The sequence below is a fragment of the Malaclemys terrapin genome, chromosome 4, assembly GCF_027887155.1.
Source record: "Malaclemys terrapin pileata isolate rMalTer1 chromosome 4, rMalTer1.hap1, whole genome shotgun sequence".
NCBI lineage: Eukaryota > Metazoa > Chordata > Testudines > Emydidae > Malaclemys > Malaclemys terrapin.
This window is the reverse complement of record NC_071508.1, coordinates 137,527,081-137,547,614: the sequence shown is the minus strand read 5'-3', so window position 1 is coordinate 137,547,614 and position 20,534 is coordinate 137,527,081. Positions and strand designations below refer to the sequence as shown.

Below are 20,534 nucleotides of genomic sequence, written 5' to 3'. Positions count from 1 at the left end.
CGTTATTTTAGGTCATAAATTTATTACATTTCTGTGTATTAAAAAAATTAAAGGGGAAACAACAGTTTGTCATAGCCTATGATGTCAGATTGCGATCTCCCTGTTTAAAGCCTTGTGCTAACTGCCAATTATGGATGTTGTTCTGGTGTCATTGGTCAAATCATAAGGGGAGGGAAAAGCTGCTGCAATTGTAATACTAGTAACTGACCAATTTAGGATGTGTGGTACAGCATCTTGGACATTCACATAAGGATGCTGATCTCTAGAGTTAATAGTTTTCCAAGAAGCAGGAAAAATTGTTTTTAAAAAGTACTAATATTTTGTTTAAAAATTATACATATCAGAAGGCTGTTGCACTCCTTAAATTACTGGCACTGGCAATATAAGATTCAAATTATGGACTGGGTCCCGCTTCCATCCTAATGGCAAAATTGTCATTGATCCAGTGGCACAGAATTGGGCCAAGGTTTTTTTTGGCAGTATGGTGGCATCTGGGTGGCTGAAAATGTGAACTTTCCATCATGTGGTATTGAACAAAATATCTGCAGCAAATTAAGGGAAAACAATAGTGGTGAATGCCTTGTCAGAGAGATCAGATTTATCTGGCTTCAGTGTTTTGGTTTTTGCTTTCCCCCACTCGTTGAAGATACTGGGGAGAGAAGGTCAAATTAATCCTCTCTTGTAACTTTATTCCAGAACTGTTTTTCATTTTATGGGTGCAGGATGCAGTTTTAGGGTTTTTGGTCTATGAACCATTCTTTTCCTAGTACAGTATTGGTGTTTACTGGCCTGACTATTGCTGAGAATCATAGGCTTTGTTACCAAGGGATTCGGTGTACATAAGCCTCATCAATGGTTAGTCTTTTTTCTGCCAGCAAAGAACAAAATAACTCTACAGTCCCTGGATTGAGAAAGAGGAAACACTACAAACAAAGGAGCAGATTGTGCTCTCTGGTGCACCACGGGAAATCTAGAGTAGCTTCACTGAAGTCTCTGTAGCTGCTGTGGATTCACACCACAGCGCAACTGAGGTATTATTATTTATTTGTATTGTGTTGGTGTGTAGTTAAACAGAGTTCAAGTAACTGTTGTGCTGGGCACTATACAAACAACAAAAAATGGTCCCTTCCTGGAAGAGCTTACATTCCAAGAATGTGACACAGCAGGTCCTTGCAGGTTAATTAAAAGCGTGATTTTCAGGATTGCCGAGTACCCACAACACGCTGAATTCAATGGCTGCTCAGCACGCCTGATAATTAGGCTCTAGATCTATTTTAAATATCTGTAGGCTTTAAATAGATCCTTGCCAGGGTGTTCAGATGTAGTTAAATATACTCTTTAATATTTAGAAATCTTAAATTTTATGTAAAAAAGTAAATGATTAGGTTGGTCTTATTGTTAGCAAGAGCTAAATCTGACTCCCAGGGCTATCTCGGGAATAACAGTACTTAATAACAGGCAGTGTACTGAGCTGATGTGAGAAAATACCATTAATCTCTTTAATAGAGAATTAATTCTAAAGTCAAATTCATACTGTTAACTGTTTTATAAAATATGAAATCATATAGAACAGGAGCAGTAAAATCCATTGTAGTAGCATCCATAAACATATTTAAATATTGTACCATAGTTGTAATTGATGGCTCCAGAAACACAAAGCACTTCTACGTTAATCAGCAATGCTATTTTAGCTAGTCATCTTCTAAAAGAATGCTTCTACTTTCATTGTTTTCCTAAGTCTTATCTGAATGTTTTTTTTTTTTCCAGCACATTTTCATATTCCTCATAAAATACAACAACGTAGCATGGGAGCAATATTATCCAACTTTCAGATTTGTTTAGGAAAATCGGAGTACTACATGTCATTGATGTACCTGCAATTCAGAACCATTCCATATTAATAATGAAGAAATCGGACTGGAATGCAATAGGAACATTATTTAAGTTTCCGATTTAATAAAAGAAAAATATTGTATTTATTACAGCAGTTAACTAAGACTTAAGCTAAAAAGTTGCAAACACCTTCAGCAAAGCTTGAAAGTGGTCTAAATATTGACTTTTTTATATCCTAATGGTTTCCTTTAAGTAATATATTTTTATGAAGTATAAAGTCTAGAAGATTTGCCAGAGTACCTTACTGACAGCAATCTGATTTCTTCAGAGGATTGTTACTAGGAACTGTTTGCATAACAGACTGCATCCAGAAATTCTGTTGGCAACACTATTAAATTTATTATTTTAGTGTTTCTGAAATTTCATGCCAAGTATTCTTGCAAGTGGAGCCTTTTCACTATCTGTTTATCTTCTTTGCACATCTGCGTCCTTCTTAGAAGACAAATAGAAACTCTCCTTTGAATCTTACAGTCAGTTTAGTTACAGTAAGCACAGATGATGGGAGAAAAATATGGCAAGTGACCCTCTTTTGTGGAGAGCAAAGGAATGACCTCTGCATTGGGCCTAGTTTCAACAGTCGGGAAATGAGTTGAAAAAATTACCCAAATTTTGATTTCCTATGCAACAGAGCTTTTGCAGCAGACTGTTTCTATAGCCTTTTCTATTTTGACTTGCTGATTGGAATAATATATTGAAACATTTAACCAAAGTAATATGTGCTTTGAATTTGGTGTATTATGCGTATTATTCAAGCTTGTAAACCTTTTAAACACCTTGAGATAAAATATGAATTGTAGAACTTTCACCTTCCTAGGTCAGTCATAAGTGAATTCATTAAATTTAAAATATATTTCCCGTTTGGGAGCTACACATAGAATTACTCTGATGCATGAAAGTATCAAAACATTACTGAGAATAAAGTTTAATCTAAGCAGCTACTAATTAAAATTGAGATTTATTCTGCTTTTTCTCTGTCCTGTCATCCTTTTAAATACAATTTTAAGCCTATTATGCACAAACATTGATGAAAAATCAGTGGCTCTGAGCTGCACTTTGGATTAAGGAAGGTGTGGTGCACTTTCGATACATGCATCTTATATCGTCACGTACTGTATATTGATATTGGAAAGCACATTCAGCATAGGCACAATTGTCTTAACTATAAGAGTGAAAAATCAGATTTTCTTTTATTGCGCTGAAGGAGTAATCTTACATGTATATAGTGTGTCCAAGAGTGCACAACATTTGTTTTCTCCATGTGATAAACTTATAATATGGAGGAAAAAATTCCTTATCAGAGAAGAATAACTTTCAGCAAGATGACATGGGAATGTAGGAGATTGTAACTGAAACATGTAAGCCTTTTATCATGTACAAAACATAAATCCAAACATTGACTCTATCTCATCTTCTGGAACTTGACAGGAAACTTTCTCTCCCTCACCCATTTTATACCGTTTTCCTTTTCATAACTGTCTTTTTTTTTTCTTCTGTGCCCATGGGCAGTAGTTTTGACCTTGTCACTGAGGGAAAAAAAGAAAAAATTCTTAACTTGTTAACCAATGTGGTAAAATCCTAGAGAAGACAGGGCAGTTTGTAGTTTTCATACAGGTAGGCTGTTTGAGTTAAAAACTATGGAGGAGTTTACGGCTACCCTGACATGCTAACTTGTGTAAGAACTACAGACTGCCTTGTCTTCATTAGGATTTTACCTCATGTTAGCTATCTCGAGGTTAGAACACATCTTTTTTTCTTGGAGTTTTGGTCTGCAGCCCTGCAGCCAGCTGCTAGTGTTGTGAAATGATGGTGCTTTCTATGCTTTTCTGTTGGACTCCTATGATGCAGTGTTGGTTTTCTGAGACTTGGTCTTCACTTAAAATTTAGGTTGACATAGATACAATGCTCAAGGGTGTGAAAAATCTACAACCCATAGTGATGTAGCTATGCTGACCTAATCTCCAGTGGAGATGCAGCTAGGTCAATGGAAGAGTGCTTTGATTGACCTACTTACTGTCACTCGGGCCGCTGGTGTTCCTACACAGACGGAAAACCCCCTTCGGTCAGCATAGGTGGTGTCTGCGCTATGGTGGTGTCTGCATACTTACAGCACCATAGCTATGCCAGTATTGCCCCTGTAGCGTTGACACGGCCTGTCTTAAACAGAGGGATCCACGTCTCAGCTGCTGTTTGTTGTCTTTCCAAGATGAAGCAGAGTGAAACTATCTAGTCTGTCTCAGTTTAGACTACTGCTATTGGAAACCCTGTGGGCATCAATGAAATTGAGTATCTGGTCAAGTTCGCTCTGCTGCAACTTTGAAAAGCTGAGAAGGGAATCGGGCAGTGAAGCAAATCGCTGGAGAGGAGGACCCTAAAATAGAGGTTGGAGTAAAGGTGGGTTAGAGAAACCTGTTCCCCCACTAATTGCCATTCACAAAGAAGACAGTAGGTTCTAGTGTGGAAGAAGCAAAGCATACAGAGTGCTGCTGCTTCTTACAGGAGTCAGAGGAGATGGAATGTGCATGAGGAGGCCACAAAATATGGAGCCCTCAGACAGGGTTCAGGAACAGCAGCCTGACTGGAATCCCAGCTCTGTTGTCCTGGCACTGGTGGGGCAGTTAGATTTTCAGCTCTTGACTTTGTTATTCCTTCTGTTTATTCATCTGGCTATTTGGTGTCTCTCCTAAATCTCTCTCTCTCAGATAGAGATGAGAGATTTGAGAGAGGTAGAAAAGAGAGAGGAGGTAAAGCAGGAAATGTAAAGAATGAAAGAGGGAGAGAACGTAGAGGAAACAGACATAGAACACAGTGCAAGAAAATATAAGCCATGGTTTATATATTATAGGAAAGAAGAGGGAGAAGGAAGTGGAGAGTAAAGGGATAAACATCAAGAAAGACATAATAAGTTACATATTAAAATGTTATTAAACAGAAAATGAGCAATATAGTACAACTTATACCTTGCACAACTGCATAGTCTTTAAAATAAAAGGAAGGAATGTGTGGGTTTGGAGTGTGTGGCAGGATAGGTGTTCCATCCTGGCTTGTAGGCTTAGCCTCAGGGCTACCAAATATCAGGTAAATGTTTTGAACCCTTGTTAATAGGAATGTGGTGGAGAGCAAGCAGTGCAACTTTGTGTTATAACTCAGAACTTTTGTTTGTGATAGGCAAAGGTCTAAGAGTAAATCCTATCTAAAACTGAAAATCCTGATGCAGCCTTGCTATGCCCTATGGTCTTGTGACTGTTCCACCATTATAAATATTTCAGATGCTTTTTGGTAAAGGAGTTTGTGGTAGGTGGATTCCATCTTTATATAGGAATTTGTCCGTACCTTTGTAATGAGCTGCCATTTCATTGTTTGTAAAATCAGCCTCTTCCCCCTCTCTTCATTTAGCATCAGTGTACAGTGCACTAACTCTGTCTTGCAGAAGATAATTAACTTACATAGGAGATATAATCCTGCTATCCACTAAACAAGAGTAGTCATTTGCTAAGAAGATTCAAGCCTCAGCCAGATACAGGAATCCTGTTTTTTCATCTTGATTTTTCTGGTGCAGCTGCACGTTAAATCAGTTGATCCAATCATGCCGTTTGGGCACACCTGTGCAACCCCGCCTAAAGCTAATGTGTGCGCTGATATAACTTGCATATATAACTTGCGTCTGAATCATTTTTATTGTTGATGCATGTGTAGGAAAGAGCCCAACAGTCTCGCATCTCAGACTGAGTTTATAGGGCTGGCAATTAGGGAAAAAAAAAAGGGAGTGGGCATTTTATTTGCAAGCTGAGCAAATATGACATAGGATCAGTGAGATGCTGTAAACATGAATCTACAGTGCTGTTAGTCACTTTTCAGTGTACAGCTGTATTTTAACAGATTGCAATCAGTGTACTTTAGAGAGCTATTAGAAATTACAGTACCTGGTCACAATAAAAGTACTGCAACACTGTGTAAAAGGTGCCTGACTAGATCTTTCCCACTTATCACTGGCAGCTTTATTTCCACAGTGGCAGATATGTACATTGTTCCTGATTTTTCTCATGAAGAATTTCAGCAGCTGAGGTAAGTTTACAGCGCCTTAAAAACTGATTGTGAAACAGCTGTTTCTGTGCTGTAAGAGAGACATAAGTGTTTGACATCTTTAGAGGATTAAAAAAGATAATTTAGGGATAAAAGTTTAAAATGACACTTCAAGAAGATAAAGAATATCTTCCATCTTGATTAAAACCATTTAATGGAAGCTGTTGCGCTTTTAAAAACTTGACAAATACTATTTGCAAGTAGATTTTATTGTGCTGTTCACCAACCGATGCCATGCTGCATTATATTGGAATGCTTTGTGCTTTCCCATTGAAGTTTAGTAAATATTGACAATAATATCAACAGAATAGTAAAGTCTGTGAAAAGCGTAAAAGAATTGCAACAAATTACTTAATGAAAGCTTTTATATTTTCAGTGGGATGTGTACACTATCGTAATAAAACAATGAGTGGCATTCCATTACTCATTTCAGAATACTTCTCTGAAGATGAGTCACTGATAAATGTGGTAGCATCTGAAATTAACACTCTCTGAATCTTTTCAAACACTGGTCATTGTAGAACAAATAGGAGCAAAATTGAATTCAGTCCACCACCGAATAAAGAAATTAAAGTTTGTTACACTGCCTTCTTAGTCAGGCATTTTGGATAACTGGGGGTAAAAACTAGGACTGATTTACTTTAAATGAGAGGTCCCACATACAGTGTGGATTTCTTCCATTTGCGGTGTTGCTCTTGACCCAGCCTTGCATTTTTTTCGACAACTGGGCAAAATTCTGTACTGAGTTACATGACATTATAATCACATGGGCTATTATAGAGTTTCTTTTTAGTTTCTTTCAGACCTGTGCAGTTGGACTCATGGTAATTAAAACACATGGCTTAAAAGGCAAAAGATAAAAAAAAAAAAAAATCAAATACATTTAAAAAAAAAACCAAACAAGTCCTCTCTAAAATATTCCTAACATTTTCTCTATAACACACGGCATATTCAAAATACATTATGCTTCAGCATGGTAAAGATCTTAGTAGCACACATTTGAGATCACCTTTAACTTCCACTTGTGATTTTTGCCATTTGTGAGTAATGTGAGCACAACAAACTCATGCACCATAATGTATTTTCAATATAGATAATATAACTATATAAAGTAATAAAATAAAAATATTAATATGTATGCCTGTGTGTGTGTGTGAAATATATATACTCTGTATATATTTTACTATGTATATTTTGCACATGCACATCTTAATATTTTTATAAATATATTAACTAATTTCGGTACATTTCTGCAAAAAGATAGATGTGGCATTAGACACTAATTATGTGGTCACCAGGAGCAATGCTTTCACATTCATTTTCTTAATGAACATCAATTGTTTCTAAAACATTAATGGACATCCTCATTTTTTTTCAAAGGGTATTATTAACAGGTATTGCCAACAAAGGTTCTTGGGAATTTTTCTCATGCTTTCGTCATGTTTGAATTACTTTTGCTACCTCGGTACATCACACTTGGTTTTAGTAGCTGTTGTAGAGTTTTACTCCAAATAGTTGATGACACTGAACGCCTTGAATGTATGAAGCTGGGGGAGTTGTGACACTATAGTAAGTGAGGGAATGTCACAGTTAATTTTCATGCATTAGTGCAGAATATGACTGTTCTTGCGTAGAATAAAATTTTATATTTAGTGTAAGCACTTCTGAACCGTTGGGCATGGGCTGAGATTTTCTAAGCAGTGCAGGAATTTAGCCACACATGCGTGAATTTTGATGAAAGATATGACTAAATCCTTTGGGCTGCTTTGAAAATCTCAACAAGGGTAAAAATGGCATATTGTATTAAGTTATGAGTGTTGCTAATATACAGTTTTTAAGCCACCAACTTTTCAGCACCATGCTATTTCCATAAGAAAGAATGATAGATAATTGTGGGATTGGTATTGTTATAATGGAGCCTTTAACCAGAACACCTGTTTTGATTATGACAGAAGAGAGTGGTAACTAAAAGTTTGGTTACCTGTATTGAAAGGGTTGATCATTCCAGCTTCTAGTGGAGTGTTATTGGCCATGTTATTCAAACCACTCTGGTTGGCAGTTTCAATCTCAACAGAAATTTCTCAGATTTGATTGAACATGGAGACTAAACTCTTACCCCAGGAGATGGGATCTTCAGGTCAATTTGAAATATATTGGTGGAATGTTGTGCCCTTCTACTATACATCCTCTGGATAAAGGACTTCCTTTTGGCACTTCTTGACAATTATCAAATTCAAATAATTAAAAAGGTGTGTGCTTATACATCTCTAACCAGATATAATGCAACCTGATATAACACGAATTTGGATATAACACGATAAAGCAGTGCTCCGGGGGGGCAGGGCTGTGCTCTCCCGCGGATCAAAGCAAGTTTGATATAACACAGTTTCACCTGTAACGCGGTAAGATTTTTTGGCTCCCGAGGACAGCGTTATATCACGATAGAGGTGTATGTACATACATGCATTTAATATAGAGATGCTTGTAACAGGGTGACTGACAATTTTCATCTTCTCATTGTGCTAGACTCTGGAAATTTGTTGATGCAATCACTATGGGCCTTTTAATACAGGAAAATCTCAATTTTGAATGTTGTTTTGTCCAACAAAAATCACCACAAAGCCATCAATCTAGCAATAACAAAATGACAGTGACACTGTCTTCAGTGACACTGTCATTTTTGAGAATGTGGCCTCCAGTATGGGGAAATTTCTGTAGTGGTGCATTATTGATTTTAGTAAAGCTTTTAACACATCCCCACCTGACATTTTCATAAGCAAACTAGGGGAATGTGGTCTAGATGAATTCAAAGGATCTTGACAAATTAGAGAAATGGTCTGGAATAAACGAGACGAAATTCACTAAAACAAGTGCAAAGTACTAGGAAGGAAAACTCAAATGCACAATTAAAAATAGGGAACTACTATTATGTAGTAGTACTGCTGAAAAGGGTCTGGGGTTATAGTGGGTCACAAACTGAATATGAGCTAACAATGAGATGTAGTTGTGAAAATGGCTAATATTCTGGGGTGTATTTCTACTCGGGATAATTGTTCTATTCTATTTGGGACTGGTGAGGCCTGCGCTGGAGAATTGTGTTCAGTTTTGGATGCCACACTTTAGGAAAAATGTGTCAAATTGTAGAGTCCAGAGGAGAGCAACAAAATGATAAAAGATTTAGAAAACCTGACCTGTGAGGAAAGGTTAAAAAACTGGGCATGTTTAGTCTTGAGAAAAGACGACTGAGGGGGACCTGATAAATCTTCAGATACGTTAAAGGCTGTTATAAAGAGGACGGTGATCACTTGTTCTCCATGTCCACTGAAGGTAGGACAAGAAGTAAATGGGCTTAATCTGCAGCAGGGGAGGTTAGATATTAGGAGAAGCTTTCTAACTGTAAGGCTAGTTAAGCATTGGAACAGGTTATTAAGGGAGGTTGTAGAATCCCCTTTATTGGAAGTTTTAAAGAACAAGTTAGACAAACACCTGTCGGGTATGGTCTTGGTGTGCAGGGGGCTGGTCTAGATGACCTCCGAGGTCCCTTCCAGGCCTACATTTCTATGAAGATAGATAATACATGCACATACATATGTTTGATGTTGTGTACATACATGTGTAGACTGAGTTCCAAGTTAATAGCACTAAAACACTACTGAGCAAATACAGTAGTGTAGCCACCCAACAACAGAAACTTTCCTCCAAACAAGAGTATCTGTTGAGATGTCCCACTGCCATCCCAAAATAATTAACCTCCACACCCAAGCTTCTTACCTTTCCTCCTCATCTTTCTTCTCTACCACTGTTGACAGCTCCCTCATCCTTCCTTTTCCCAGGTTCACAATTTTTGTGTAATCTTTGGGTACAGGGAGAAAGGGACCCTTCTTTGCTTCACTTCCTTTTCCTCTTTCTCCTCCAATCTATCGAGAACTCTGCTGCTATAATGCTCTTCTGGCTCGTCACATGTCTTTCTCACCACTTTCTTGAATCTCTTCATTAATTTCTTGTCCTTTGCCCATTTGCAAATTTTTTATCCTCGCCTTGAAGACTGCATAATTTCATCCCTGCTTACAAGTTTGAACTCCCATCCTTCTCCTTCCCCCTCACTCTTTACACTTCTCCCACTCTTCATGCTGTATTGCTTTTTGTGTCTCCTGCATCCTTGGCTTCACTCCTTCCATACTTCTGCTCCCTGTGAGTGGAACAATGCCCCACTACTTGTCTGCCAACCCCTCTTTTATATCCCTCCTTAAAGCTGACCTGGGAATAATTCCTTGTTTTTTTTTCACCAATTACTTTTCCTCTTTCCCTTTCCTGAACTGCAGCCTTTTGTTTTGGTTGGACTTTCTCATCTGTGGTAAACACAAGCTTTTTGGGACAGGGAATATATTTTATGTTGTTTTGTAAACAGTAGTATGAATTGACTGTGTTATATAATAGTCTGTACTATCATGATAGTAGGAGTAAGGCCTTCTAGATTCTGGTCTGTTGATGACTTCTTCTCTAAGGGTATTGTTTTCAAAGTACCGAAGTCTCATTGAAAGCAAACGGGACTAGGGTCCTTTGAAAATTTTACCCTAAATGATGAATGAATGTGAAGATGATTAAGAAAAGCTTACAGTATTAACTTTGTAAAGTCTGAATTTTAGTATGTTGTTTTGTGTATTCCCATCACATACATTTGGGTGGTTGGTGTATTAATGCAGACTGGAATGGGCCTTTTTAATGGGCCTAATTAAATGCTTGTATAATTTTGAATTAACTCTACTAACTTAATGTTAATTACTGAAACAAAGGATGCAGTGTTGTGAACAAGGATCACCAGCAGAAGACATGCCAGATCATTAGGGATGTTGTTCAGGAAATGTGTTTCCTGCCTTATCTTTCTTATGTTCATTATATATTTAGGAAAAAATGCTGGCAGCAAATCTGTTGAGATCAGTGGAATTACTTCAGCTAAATGGTTAACCTAGACAGGAGTTTGTTTAATGGTGCTTTTTGCCCTTTAATAGTTAAGCATTTCAGCATATAACCATATGAAATAAAGGATTTTAATTGGAGACTAAAAACCATTAGGTTCTGTTTTTCATGGGCATTTGCCTACACAGACATAAAGTTAGGGTTTTGTGCAAATGACATTCATGTTCACAAGTTGAGTAGTTAGACATCAAGTTGATTTTCATGCTCAAGGATAACCCCTGTGCGCAGACTTCCTTTTTGCATATGGAAAATTGCAAATGTGGAGGCAGTATTTGAAAACTTGCCTCCCAGAATTTCAGGGTCAGGACTAATCTCTTTGCTAAATCTTTAAAAAACTGTTATTTTCCAAAAATATTTTGAATTGTTTGGATTAAGTTGCATTTTTGTAATCCTGCAGTTTAGTGTAAGGGGGAAGGGGAATGTGTATATTTTGACAATTATTGCTGTCAGTGAATTTTAACTAAAAGCTAATTAAAATTTGATAATTTGTAAAGCACCAGAGCTTTAATTCAAACAAATCGTAACTAGAAATTCACCGGATACCCTAAAATACTGGAAGGCAGTATTGTCAGGTAGGTAGCTTCCTGAACTGGAAGCTGAGGGATCTGGGTTTTAGTTCCAGCTCTGCCCCTAAATTGCTGTACTACCTGTGGCAGGTCACTTCACCTCTCTGACTTTCTTAATCCCCTCCCATCCTTGGTCTGTCATGCCTGTTCAGACTGGAAACTCTTAAAGGTAGGGACTGTCTCCACACTGTGCTTGTACGATGCCTATCACAATGCCTCTTGACACTAACTTAATATAAATAATAATCTTCTATGTTGATTGAAATTTGGGAGGGGGGGAAATCAGTTTAGTTTTCATCAATTTTTCTGTTAGTTTATTGCATTTCATCCAGTTTTTCTAGTCAGTGTAACTTTTTTCTTTTGCATTAACACAATGCTGAAGTGTTTCATGATAGATGATTTCATATTTACATTTTACAGAGTTAAATAGTGTTAATGTAACTATTTGTGCTATTGCTGTATGTAAAAATAAATATTCCCCATCTTTTCAAAGAATCTGAGATAGTCCGTCACTACCTGACATTTATTGATATCCTGTTCCCAATGAGTGAATTGTAACCATGCATCCTTAGGAGTGAGTCCCTTTTCTAAGGCCTTGGCTATACTTGGCAATTCACAGCGCTGCCGTGGCAGCGCTGTGAAGCGTGAGTGTAGTCGCGCCGCCAGCGCTGTGAGAGCTCTCGCAGTGCTGTAAGTACTCCACCTCTCCGAGGGGAGTAGCTTGCAGCGCTGCGAGTGAGCGAGCAGCACTGCAGGCGCTGATTACACTGGTGCTTTACAGCGCTGCACTTGCTGTGCTTGGGGTGTGTGTGTGTGTGTTTTCACACCCCTGAGCGCAGCAAGTTGCAGTGCTGTACAGCGCCAGTGTGGCTAAGGCCTCAGGGTATCCCTCATTCTTTCAGTAAGATATGTTGCAATCTCGACTGAGGGATCTGACACTAAAAAATACAGTTCTGTGTAAAAAAAGAAAAATGCCAATAAAAATGATTAAAATCTTAATGTTTTGAGAAAAACTTACAAAATCCAAAAAATTCAAATAACAAACCGCTAACTCTGTTCTTACCATCATATACGGTTCCTAATTTTTCACATTGCATAAACACTGAGGGCAATGTGCTGCAAAAGACTTTAGATACAATAGCATGAGATAATTTACATGAAAGTTTCCTGGCTTTTGTAGATTTAGTCGGACCATTTTAACTACGATTTTTGTGTGTGTGGGGACTGCATTATGTTTAGTGGTTCTTCCTTAAAATAGATTTTCTGTGATCATTCCTGATTGTATGTCTATAAATAACTTTGCCAAATGGCAGTCTTGCTTCCTGGTAAAAGCTAACATTAAATGTTACCTGTATGGTATTGCCACCTTTACTTCTGCGCTGCTGCTGGCGGGGCAATGCCTTCAGAGCTGGGCACCCAATCAATAGCCAGCGCTGTCCGGCTGCCCAGCTCTGAAGGCAGCGCAGAAGTAAGGGTGGCAATACCACAATCCTCTCTAAAATAACCTTGCGACCCTGCTGCAACCCTCTTTTGGGTCAGGACCCCCAATTTGAGAAACTTTGGTCTCCCCTGTGAAATTGGTATAGTATGGGGAAAAGCACACAAAAGACCAGATTTCATGGGGGGACCCCAGATTTCATTGTTCGTGATGTGTTTTGGCTGGGAATTTGGTAGGGCACTAGTTATCTTCTATTTTATGAGTATCCCTGCTATTAACAGCTTTCTTTCCTATTGAGAACTTTTTCATGTGCTAGCTTTGTACTTGCATGAAAGTGCTATTGTTTTCTGTCAGCTTTAACGATGCAAACATTTATATTGTTTATTAAAAACATATTATCTGGCTTTTTCAGTTGTATTTCACAGTCCCAAACTTTTCCACCCTCTAAAAATGAGCTTAAAAACAACAGCATGTTTTTATATCTACTTCCTGTCGATAATTGCTCTCACAGTATGCATAACATAGGCCAACCCATTGGAACTGAATGACTCAAATATCCCATTCCCTCTCCCTTCATTGTGGCAAACACACATCTAATCACTGAGGCCTTGGCTACACTTGGCAAGTCACAGCGCTGCCGCGGCAGCGCTGTGAAGCGCGAGTGTAGTCGCGCCGCCAGCGCTGCGAGAGCTCTTGCAGCGCTGTAAGTACTCCACCTCTCCGAGGGGAGTAGCTTGCAGCGCTGCGAGCGAGCAGCGCTGCAGGTGCTGATTACCCTGGCACTTTACAGCGCTGCACTTGCTGTGCTTGGGGTGTGTGTGTGTGTGTTTTCACACCCCTGAGCGCAGCAAGTTGCAGCGCTGCACAGCGCCAGTGTAGCCAAGGCCTGAGAGAGATTGCTGCAGGCTAACTTATATGAGATCCAGAAACTCTACCTTTTTACTGTGATCTCTTCTTAAATTTCAGTGACCACTTGAACCAACTTCACCAAGGAGCAAAGTGATAGTGCATTAAAACAGCTGTATTATTGTGCTAAATTGCCTCACTCTAGTGAAAGTGAATTTCTCAACATATATCAAGTATTCTCAATGCGTGCAGTGTTTTAAATATTTTTCTCTAGTACTGGGCAAGTTTTTTTAAAGTAATGAAACTTGTGATTAATTTTTTATTTTACATTCAAAATAAAATCTCAAACTAGAGTAAGTTATAAGTAGATATATTAATTGAGGGGGAGAGGCAGTCTAGGTGGTTTAGTGTATTTGAACAATAGCCTTTTATCTCTAAATAATCAAGAATGGCTAGTAATTTTAAGTGCTTCAGTTTTGGGGGTATTCAACTTCTGAGGCACCATAAAGGGACTGGCTTTAATAGGATGGATGCTCAGCACTTTGACAACTAGACCCTCCAAGGTGTGTCAAATTGGACACCCAGTAACTGAGGCACTCAAAACCATGTGTCACTTTTGAAAGCTTCGATCTGAAATATTTGTGTCCCGAATAAATCAAGTTTTGGAGTCTCTTCCTACTTCCTGTTTGCAAACAAAATCACCATACAATTTGGATTGATAGGCAGCTTCCACTCAGGAAGATTACTTTGGCAGCAAAACTTTTAAAACCAGCTCTGTGTCTACTGAGTGGGGTGGGCGGGGCAAAGAAAGAGTAAAATGCTAGTCTGGCTATGTTGAAGAGTTGTCGGTGGTTATGGCTTCTCTGCACTTCCATTTTTCAAGTATTTTTTTACAGTGTTCCTTTTTTTGATTGATGGAGGATAGGTCCATCCGTGGCGATTACCTAGGATGGTCGGGAATGGTGTCCCTAGCCTCTGTTTGCCAGAAGCTGGGAATGGGCAACAGGGGATGGATCACTTGATGATTATCTGGTCTGTTCATTCCCTCTGGGGAACTTAGCACTGTCCGAAGACAGGATATTGGGTTTGATGGACCTCTGGTCTGACCCAGTATGGCCATTCTCATCTTCTCCCTGCTTACACCAGTCCAATTGTGAACATTTCAGTAGTGCTTTGCTTGGACTTCTGTCTTTCACTAAAAAAACTGCAAAAAATTAGAGCTGTCTTTCCTGTCAGCAGTCTCTTGGCTGATTTGAATTTTGCTGACTTCTAATTGTATATGAGAGTATTTTGTATAGTGAATTTCTGATTTTAGTTCAGAGACTTACTGGGATCTTAGCTAATTGAATGCCCAGGCATACTATTCTCCCACATTATTGAAGCTTAGCTTGTGCTCAGAACATTAACACAATAAGAGGTGTAGAATTTTATATTGAATTTGGCAAATGCCTGCAGAACAAATTTGGAATGTTGAGTATGTATAGTTTTAATGTGCTGGGTGTAAGTGGTACAAATGTTTATGCATAAACTGATCGTTACTGGAATTCTCCCCCTTCGCCCCCCTGAGGGGCAAAAAAAAGCGGATGTTATATAGAAAAATGTCTGTACTGAAGAAGAGCTTTGCGTAAGCTCGGAAGCTTGTCTTTCTCACCAACAGAAGTTGGCCAATAAAAGATACGACCTCACCCCCCATGTGTCTCTAATATTCAGTATTAGTTTAATATACTTTATACAAACAGGCTAAAACCTACATTACTACAATATACTGAACTATAGTGAGTTTATTTACAATTGTTGTTTTTACCACAGTCATTGATTTGTTATGCATGTTGCTTTTTCTATGAAATTGTTTGTTTGTTTACTCTAAAATAGAACAGTTTTACAATAGTTAAACTAAAACCAGCTAGCTAAGATCATATTTAGTCTGTTATTCAGTTAAAAGAGAAATGTAATTAAGGAAAAAACAGCCTTGGTAAAAGCATCAAAGTCTTTAAAGCAGACACATTTGGCATTTGTTAGGATGAAATTGCCTAAAATTATCAAAGGAAATTAAAGTTCTTTAAATATTTGTATAAAGAAACTGTTATTAAATAGAGTTTTTGGTAGACTTGTGGTTATTGTTTTGGTGGTTGTGAATAGTGTTTTATCTTTGTTTTTGCCCCTATTATTTCTTTCCTTTTATTTAAGTACTGTAAGAATAGAAAACATTTGTACATTTACTCAACAGTTTCAGTAAAATCTTCAGTAAATGCTCTCTAGTAGCTTTCTGTTTTATTCTCAGTATGTTTTTTTTCTTAAATAAATTACAATCATTAAGTTGCTGTAGTCATTCTTAATACAACTAGTATTTTCAAACTAACATTTTGGGCCCAAGCTCCCCTCCACTGTATGGTGTGAGGATGAAAGGAATGAAAATTCCCATGTACTGACCCTAAACTGTTAGAGGGAGAAGAGTGGTGTCAACATGACATTCTCTTCCTGTACCCATATTCCTTTCCCATGGAAAGTCCTCCTTGCATGTCAGGGTGGAAGCAGACTGAGTGAGTGGATATACATTCCAGCAAAATTAGTTAGTTTCCTGTTATATATTTTGTATCTTGCTCAGAGATGAGGAGGCAGCGTCTGTATAGTCAAGGAACTGATGGCAGCATGGCTCTTAAGTGAGCTCTGCCTATGGGGGAGGGCTCATACAACAACATAGAGGGGCTGCCCATCTGTGTAGATGTCCTGAAATTACAAGAGTTTCCTAGTCCTTTCCAATGTTTTTTTCTGCACAATGAGAGATCAGGTCCTAAATTGGCATAGAAAAAAGTGACAAATTAGATTTTCAAAAATGAAGTCTCTATTTTGTAGCACTTGATGATGTCCAGAATACAATATACAGTATATGTGGTCAGCTCATTCCTCAAAGGATTTCTTGGTTTTTTTTAGAGACACTTTTCGTACATATAAACTTTGTTTGTAATGGCACCTTGTGTCCCATAGTGAGAGTAGGTAGGGCTTACTCAGGAACTGAAACCAATGTGATTCTTTAGCAGGAATGCGGGATCAGACAACTTAATCCATATTCCTGCACTGCCAGATGTAAATGATTTTATTTCTCCTTTTATAAAGTTGCTAAACAAATTGTCAAATTTCACATGCATTTATATTCCTTGACTTTTTCACAGACATGTTACTTGACCTCAGTGACCTTCTTCAGGTATTGTATCTGTTGTTGTTTAACTCTTTTGTTAAAATATTAAACCTTAAAAATGAATACAAGCAAAGAACTACTAATGTGTGCTATTTAGGAAACCTTAGTGATCTGTTTCTTTAAAGATTCTGGGCAGGGAAATCATAGGGCTTGTAAATCAGAGTAATTATTCAGTGAAATTAAAGATCAAGTGCTTGGGTTTTTTTACCCTCACAAATAACAAATCAGCAGTTTAGTATAATCTTTCCTCAGTGATCACAAAGTCACTGCAGTGGCACAAGGTCAGATTTCATACATTTTTAAAACAGCTGGTAAAGACAGAAATAACTTGTTAAGTAATACTGTATAAATGGAATTGTAAAATACTGGGATATTTTTGTAAAATCTATTTTGAGTTGTGTGTACTTAAAGCACTTGTGGATATAGAGCTCTAAATGAGTGTGTGTGTGTGTGTGTGTACACATTCTCTCTCTCTCTCTCTCTCTCTCTCTCTCCGTATCATAAACATCTATTTTACATACAGTACAAGTAGGATGGTATAGTTTATTTTTGTCCTTTCAGCTGTCTTTGTAAATGGCATCCCTCTGAAGGTTATTTATTGCTTAAAGGAATCTGATGGAATTACAATAATCTAATGAATCTTTAATTCTTAAAATAATGAACATTCTTCTAATCTGCTACAAACTGAATGGGTTAAATGTGCTTAGTTATAATGAGAGAGAGAGAGAGAGAGAGAGTGTGCACGCGGGGGGGGGGGAGTGGGAGGTTTATTTAATTTCAAACCTAGAGATCTAGTGATTTCTTTTATAGGTGACTATTAAATAGAAAGAGTAAGATGATGAAACATGGAACAAATTGTATTGTATCTGCAAAAGATGCAGCAAATAGAACAGGGTTGGCTTTCTAACGGCAGTAGAGCAGATTTGTTTTCAGATTTTGTTTCTATATAATCTAATGAGAAAAAGGAGGAAGAAGGGACATTTGAGGATTTCAAGCCATTCATTGAGGAAGCTGAAGGTACAGATGATCCAAAAATAACTGAGGGTTGGAGATAAGTCATTTTTGGGAAGAAGATGTAGCAGTTAGTACCTTGAACTCGTAACTACAACAGAATGGATTTATAGCAGTAGGAATATACTGCCAACCACCAGGATGGTGATGGTGATTGTGAAATGTTCAGTGAGATTAGATAGGCTATGAAAATAGAAAACTCAGTAATAATGGGGAGTTTCAACTATCCCTGTATTGACTGAGTACGTCACCTCAGGATGAGATGCAGAGTTAAAGTTTCAACACCTCATAAATGACTGCTTCTTGGAGCAGCTAGTCATGGGTCCCACAAGGGGAGAAGCAATTCTTGATTTAGTCCTAAATGATACACAGAATGTGGTCCAAGGGGTGAGTATAACTGAATCGCTAGGTTATAATGACGATGCTATAAATAAATTTATCAGCCTTATGGGGTGGATGGGGGGAATCCCAAAATAGCCCATCACAGTGGCATTTAACTAAAGAAATGGGAACCACACAAAAATGAGGAAGCTAGTTAAACGGAAATGAAAAGGTACTGTCACAAAACTGAAATGCCTGCAAGTTGCATGGAAACTTTTAAAAAACACCTCAATAGAGGCTCAATTTAAATGTATACCCCAAATTAAAAAAACACAGTAAGAGAACCAAAAAAGTGCCACCATGGCTAAACAACAAAGTGAAAAAAGCAGTTAGAGGCAAAAAAGGCATTCTTACATTGGAAGTTAAATCCTACGGAGAAAAATAGAAAAGAGCATAAAATCTGGCAAGTCAAGTGTAGAATTAGACAAACCAAAAAAGAATCTGAAGAGCAACTAGCCAAAGACTCAAAAGCTAACAGCAAAAAATTTAAGTACATCGGAAGCAGGAAGCCTGCCAAACAAGCCATGGGGCCACTGGATGATCACGGTGCGAAAGGAGCACTCAAGCAAGATAAGGCCATTGCGGAGAAGCAAAATGAATTCTATGCATTGGTCATCAGAAGATGTGAGGGAGGTTCCCACATCTGAGCCATTCTTTTTAGATGACAAATCTGAGGAACTGTCCCAGATTGAGATGTCAGTAGAGGAGGTTTTGGAACACTATTTAATTTTATCAATTTAAGTCACCAGGACCAGATGGTATTCACCCAAGAGTTCTGAAGGAATTCAAATATGAAATTGCAGAACTAACAACTGTGGTATATAACTTATCACTTAAATTAGGTTCTGTACCAGATGACTGGAGGATAGTTAATGTGATACATATTTTTAAAAAGGCTCAAGGGGCGATCCTGGCAATTACAGGCCAGTAAGTCTAACTTCAGTACCAGGCAAATTGGTTGAAACTATAGTAAAGAACAGAATTATCAGTCATATAGATGAACACGATTTGTTGGGGAAGAGTCAACGTTGCTTTTGCAAAGGGAAATCATAACTCATCAATCTGTTAGAATTCTTTGAGGGGACCAACAAACGTGTACTTGGACTTTCAAAAAGCCTTTGACAAGGTCCCTCACCAAAGGCTCTTAAAGTAAGCAGTCATGGGATAAGGGGGAAGGGTCCTTCCATGGATCAGTAACTGGTTAAAAGTAGGGCTGTCACTCGCAGCTACTGCTTGCGATTAACGCAAAACAAATGAACTAGATTTTAAAAAGTTACAATTAATCACAGTTTTAATACTGTTAAACAATAATAGAATACCAATTTAAATTTATTTTAAATATATTTTGATGTTTTTCTACATTTCCATATATATCGATTTCAATTACACACAGATTACAAAGTGTACAGGGCTCAATTTATATTTATTACAAATATTTGCACTGTAAAAAGATAAACAAAAGTAATAGTATTTTTCAATTCACCTCATACAAGTCCACTCAGCCCTACTTCTTGTTCAGCCAGTTGTTAAGACAAACAAGTTTTTCGTTTACGGGTGATAATACTGCCTGCTTCTTATTTACAATGTCACCGGAAAGTGAGAACAGGTGTTCTCATGGTACTGTTGTAGCCGGCATTGCAAGGTATTTATGTGCCAGATATGCTAAAAATTTGTATGCCCCTTCATGCTCCGACTTACAGGCTCTAAAGTTTTACATTGTCTTGTTTATGAGTGCAGTTAAAAAACCTTCTACATTTGAAAGTTGCACTTTCATGATAGATACTGTACTACAGTACAGTGTTACATATTACAGTATGAGGTGAATTGAGAAATACTATTTCTTTTGTTTATCTTTTTTACAGTATAAATATTTGTAATAAAAAATAATGTAAGGTGAGTGCTGTACACTTTGTAATTGAAATCAATATATTTGAAAATGTAGAATTATAATACATTTCAATTGGTATTCTGTTATTAACAGTGTGATTAAAACTGTGAGTAATCGTGACTATTTTTTAATCTTGTGATTAATTGCAATTATTTTTTAAATCATTTGGCAGCCCTAGTTAAAAGACAAGAATCAAAGGGTAGGAATAAATGGTCTTTTTTCAGAATGGAGAGTGGTAAATTGCGGTGTCCCGCAGGG

At 37.7% G+C, this 20,534-nt stretch overlaps 1 protein-coding gene across 1 annotated transcript in view; it reads left to right on the top strand.

The window, feature by feature from the left end:
- BRF1 (BRF1 RNA polymerase III transcription initiation factor subunit) overlaps positions 1-20,534 on the top strand; it is a 246,681-nt gene that overhangs the window by 69,065 nt on the left and 157,082 nt on the right. The window contains exon 4 of the mRNA XM_054024955.1: positions 16,971-17,002. Coding sequence (XP_053880930.1) covers positions 16,971-17,002 — 32 coding nt within the window. The remainder of the gene's footprint in view (positions 1-16,970; positions 17,003-20,534) is intronic.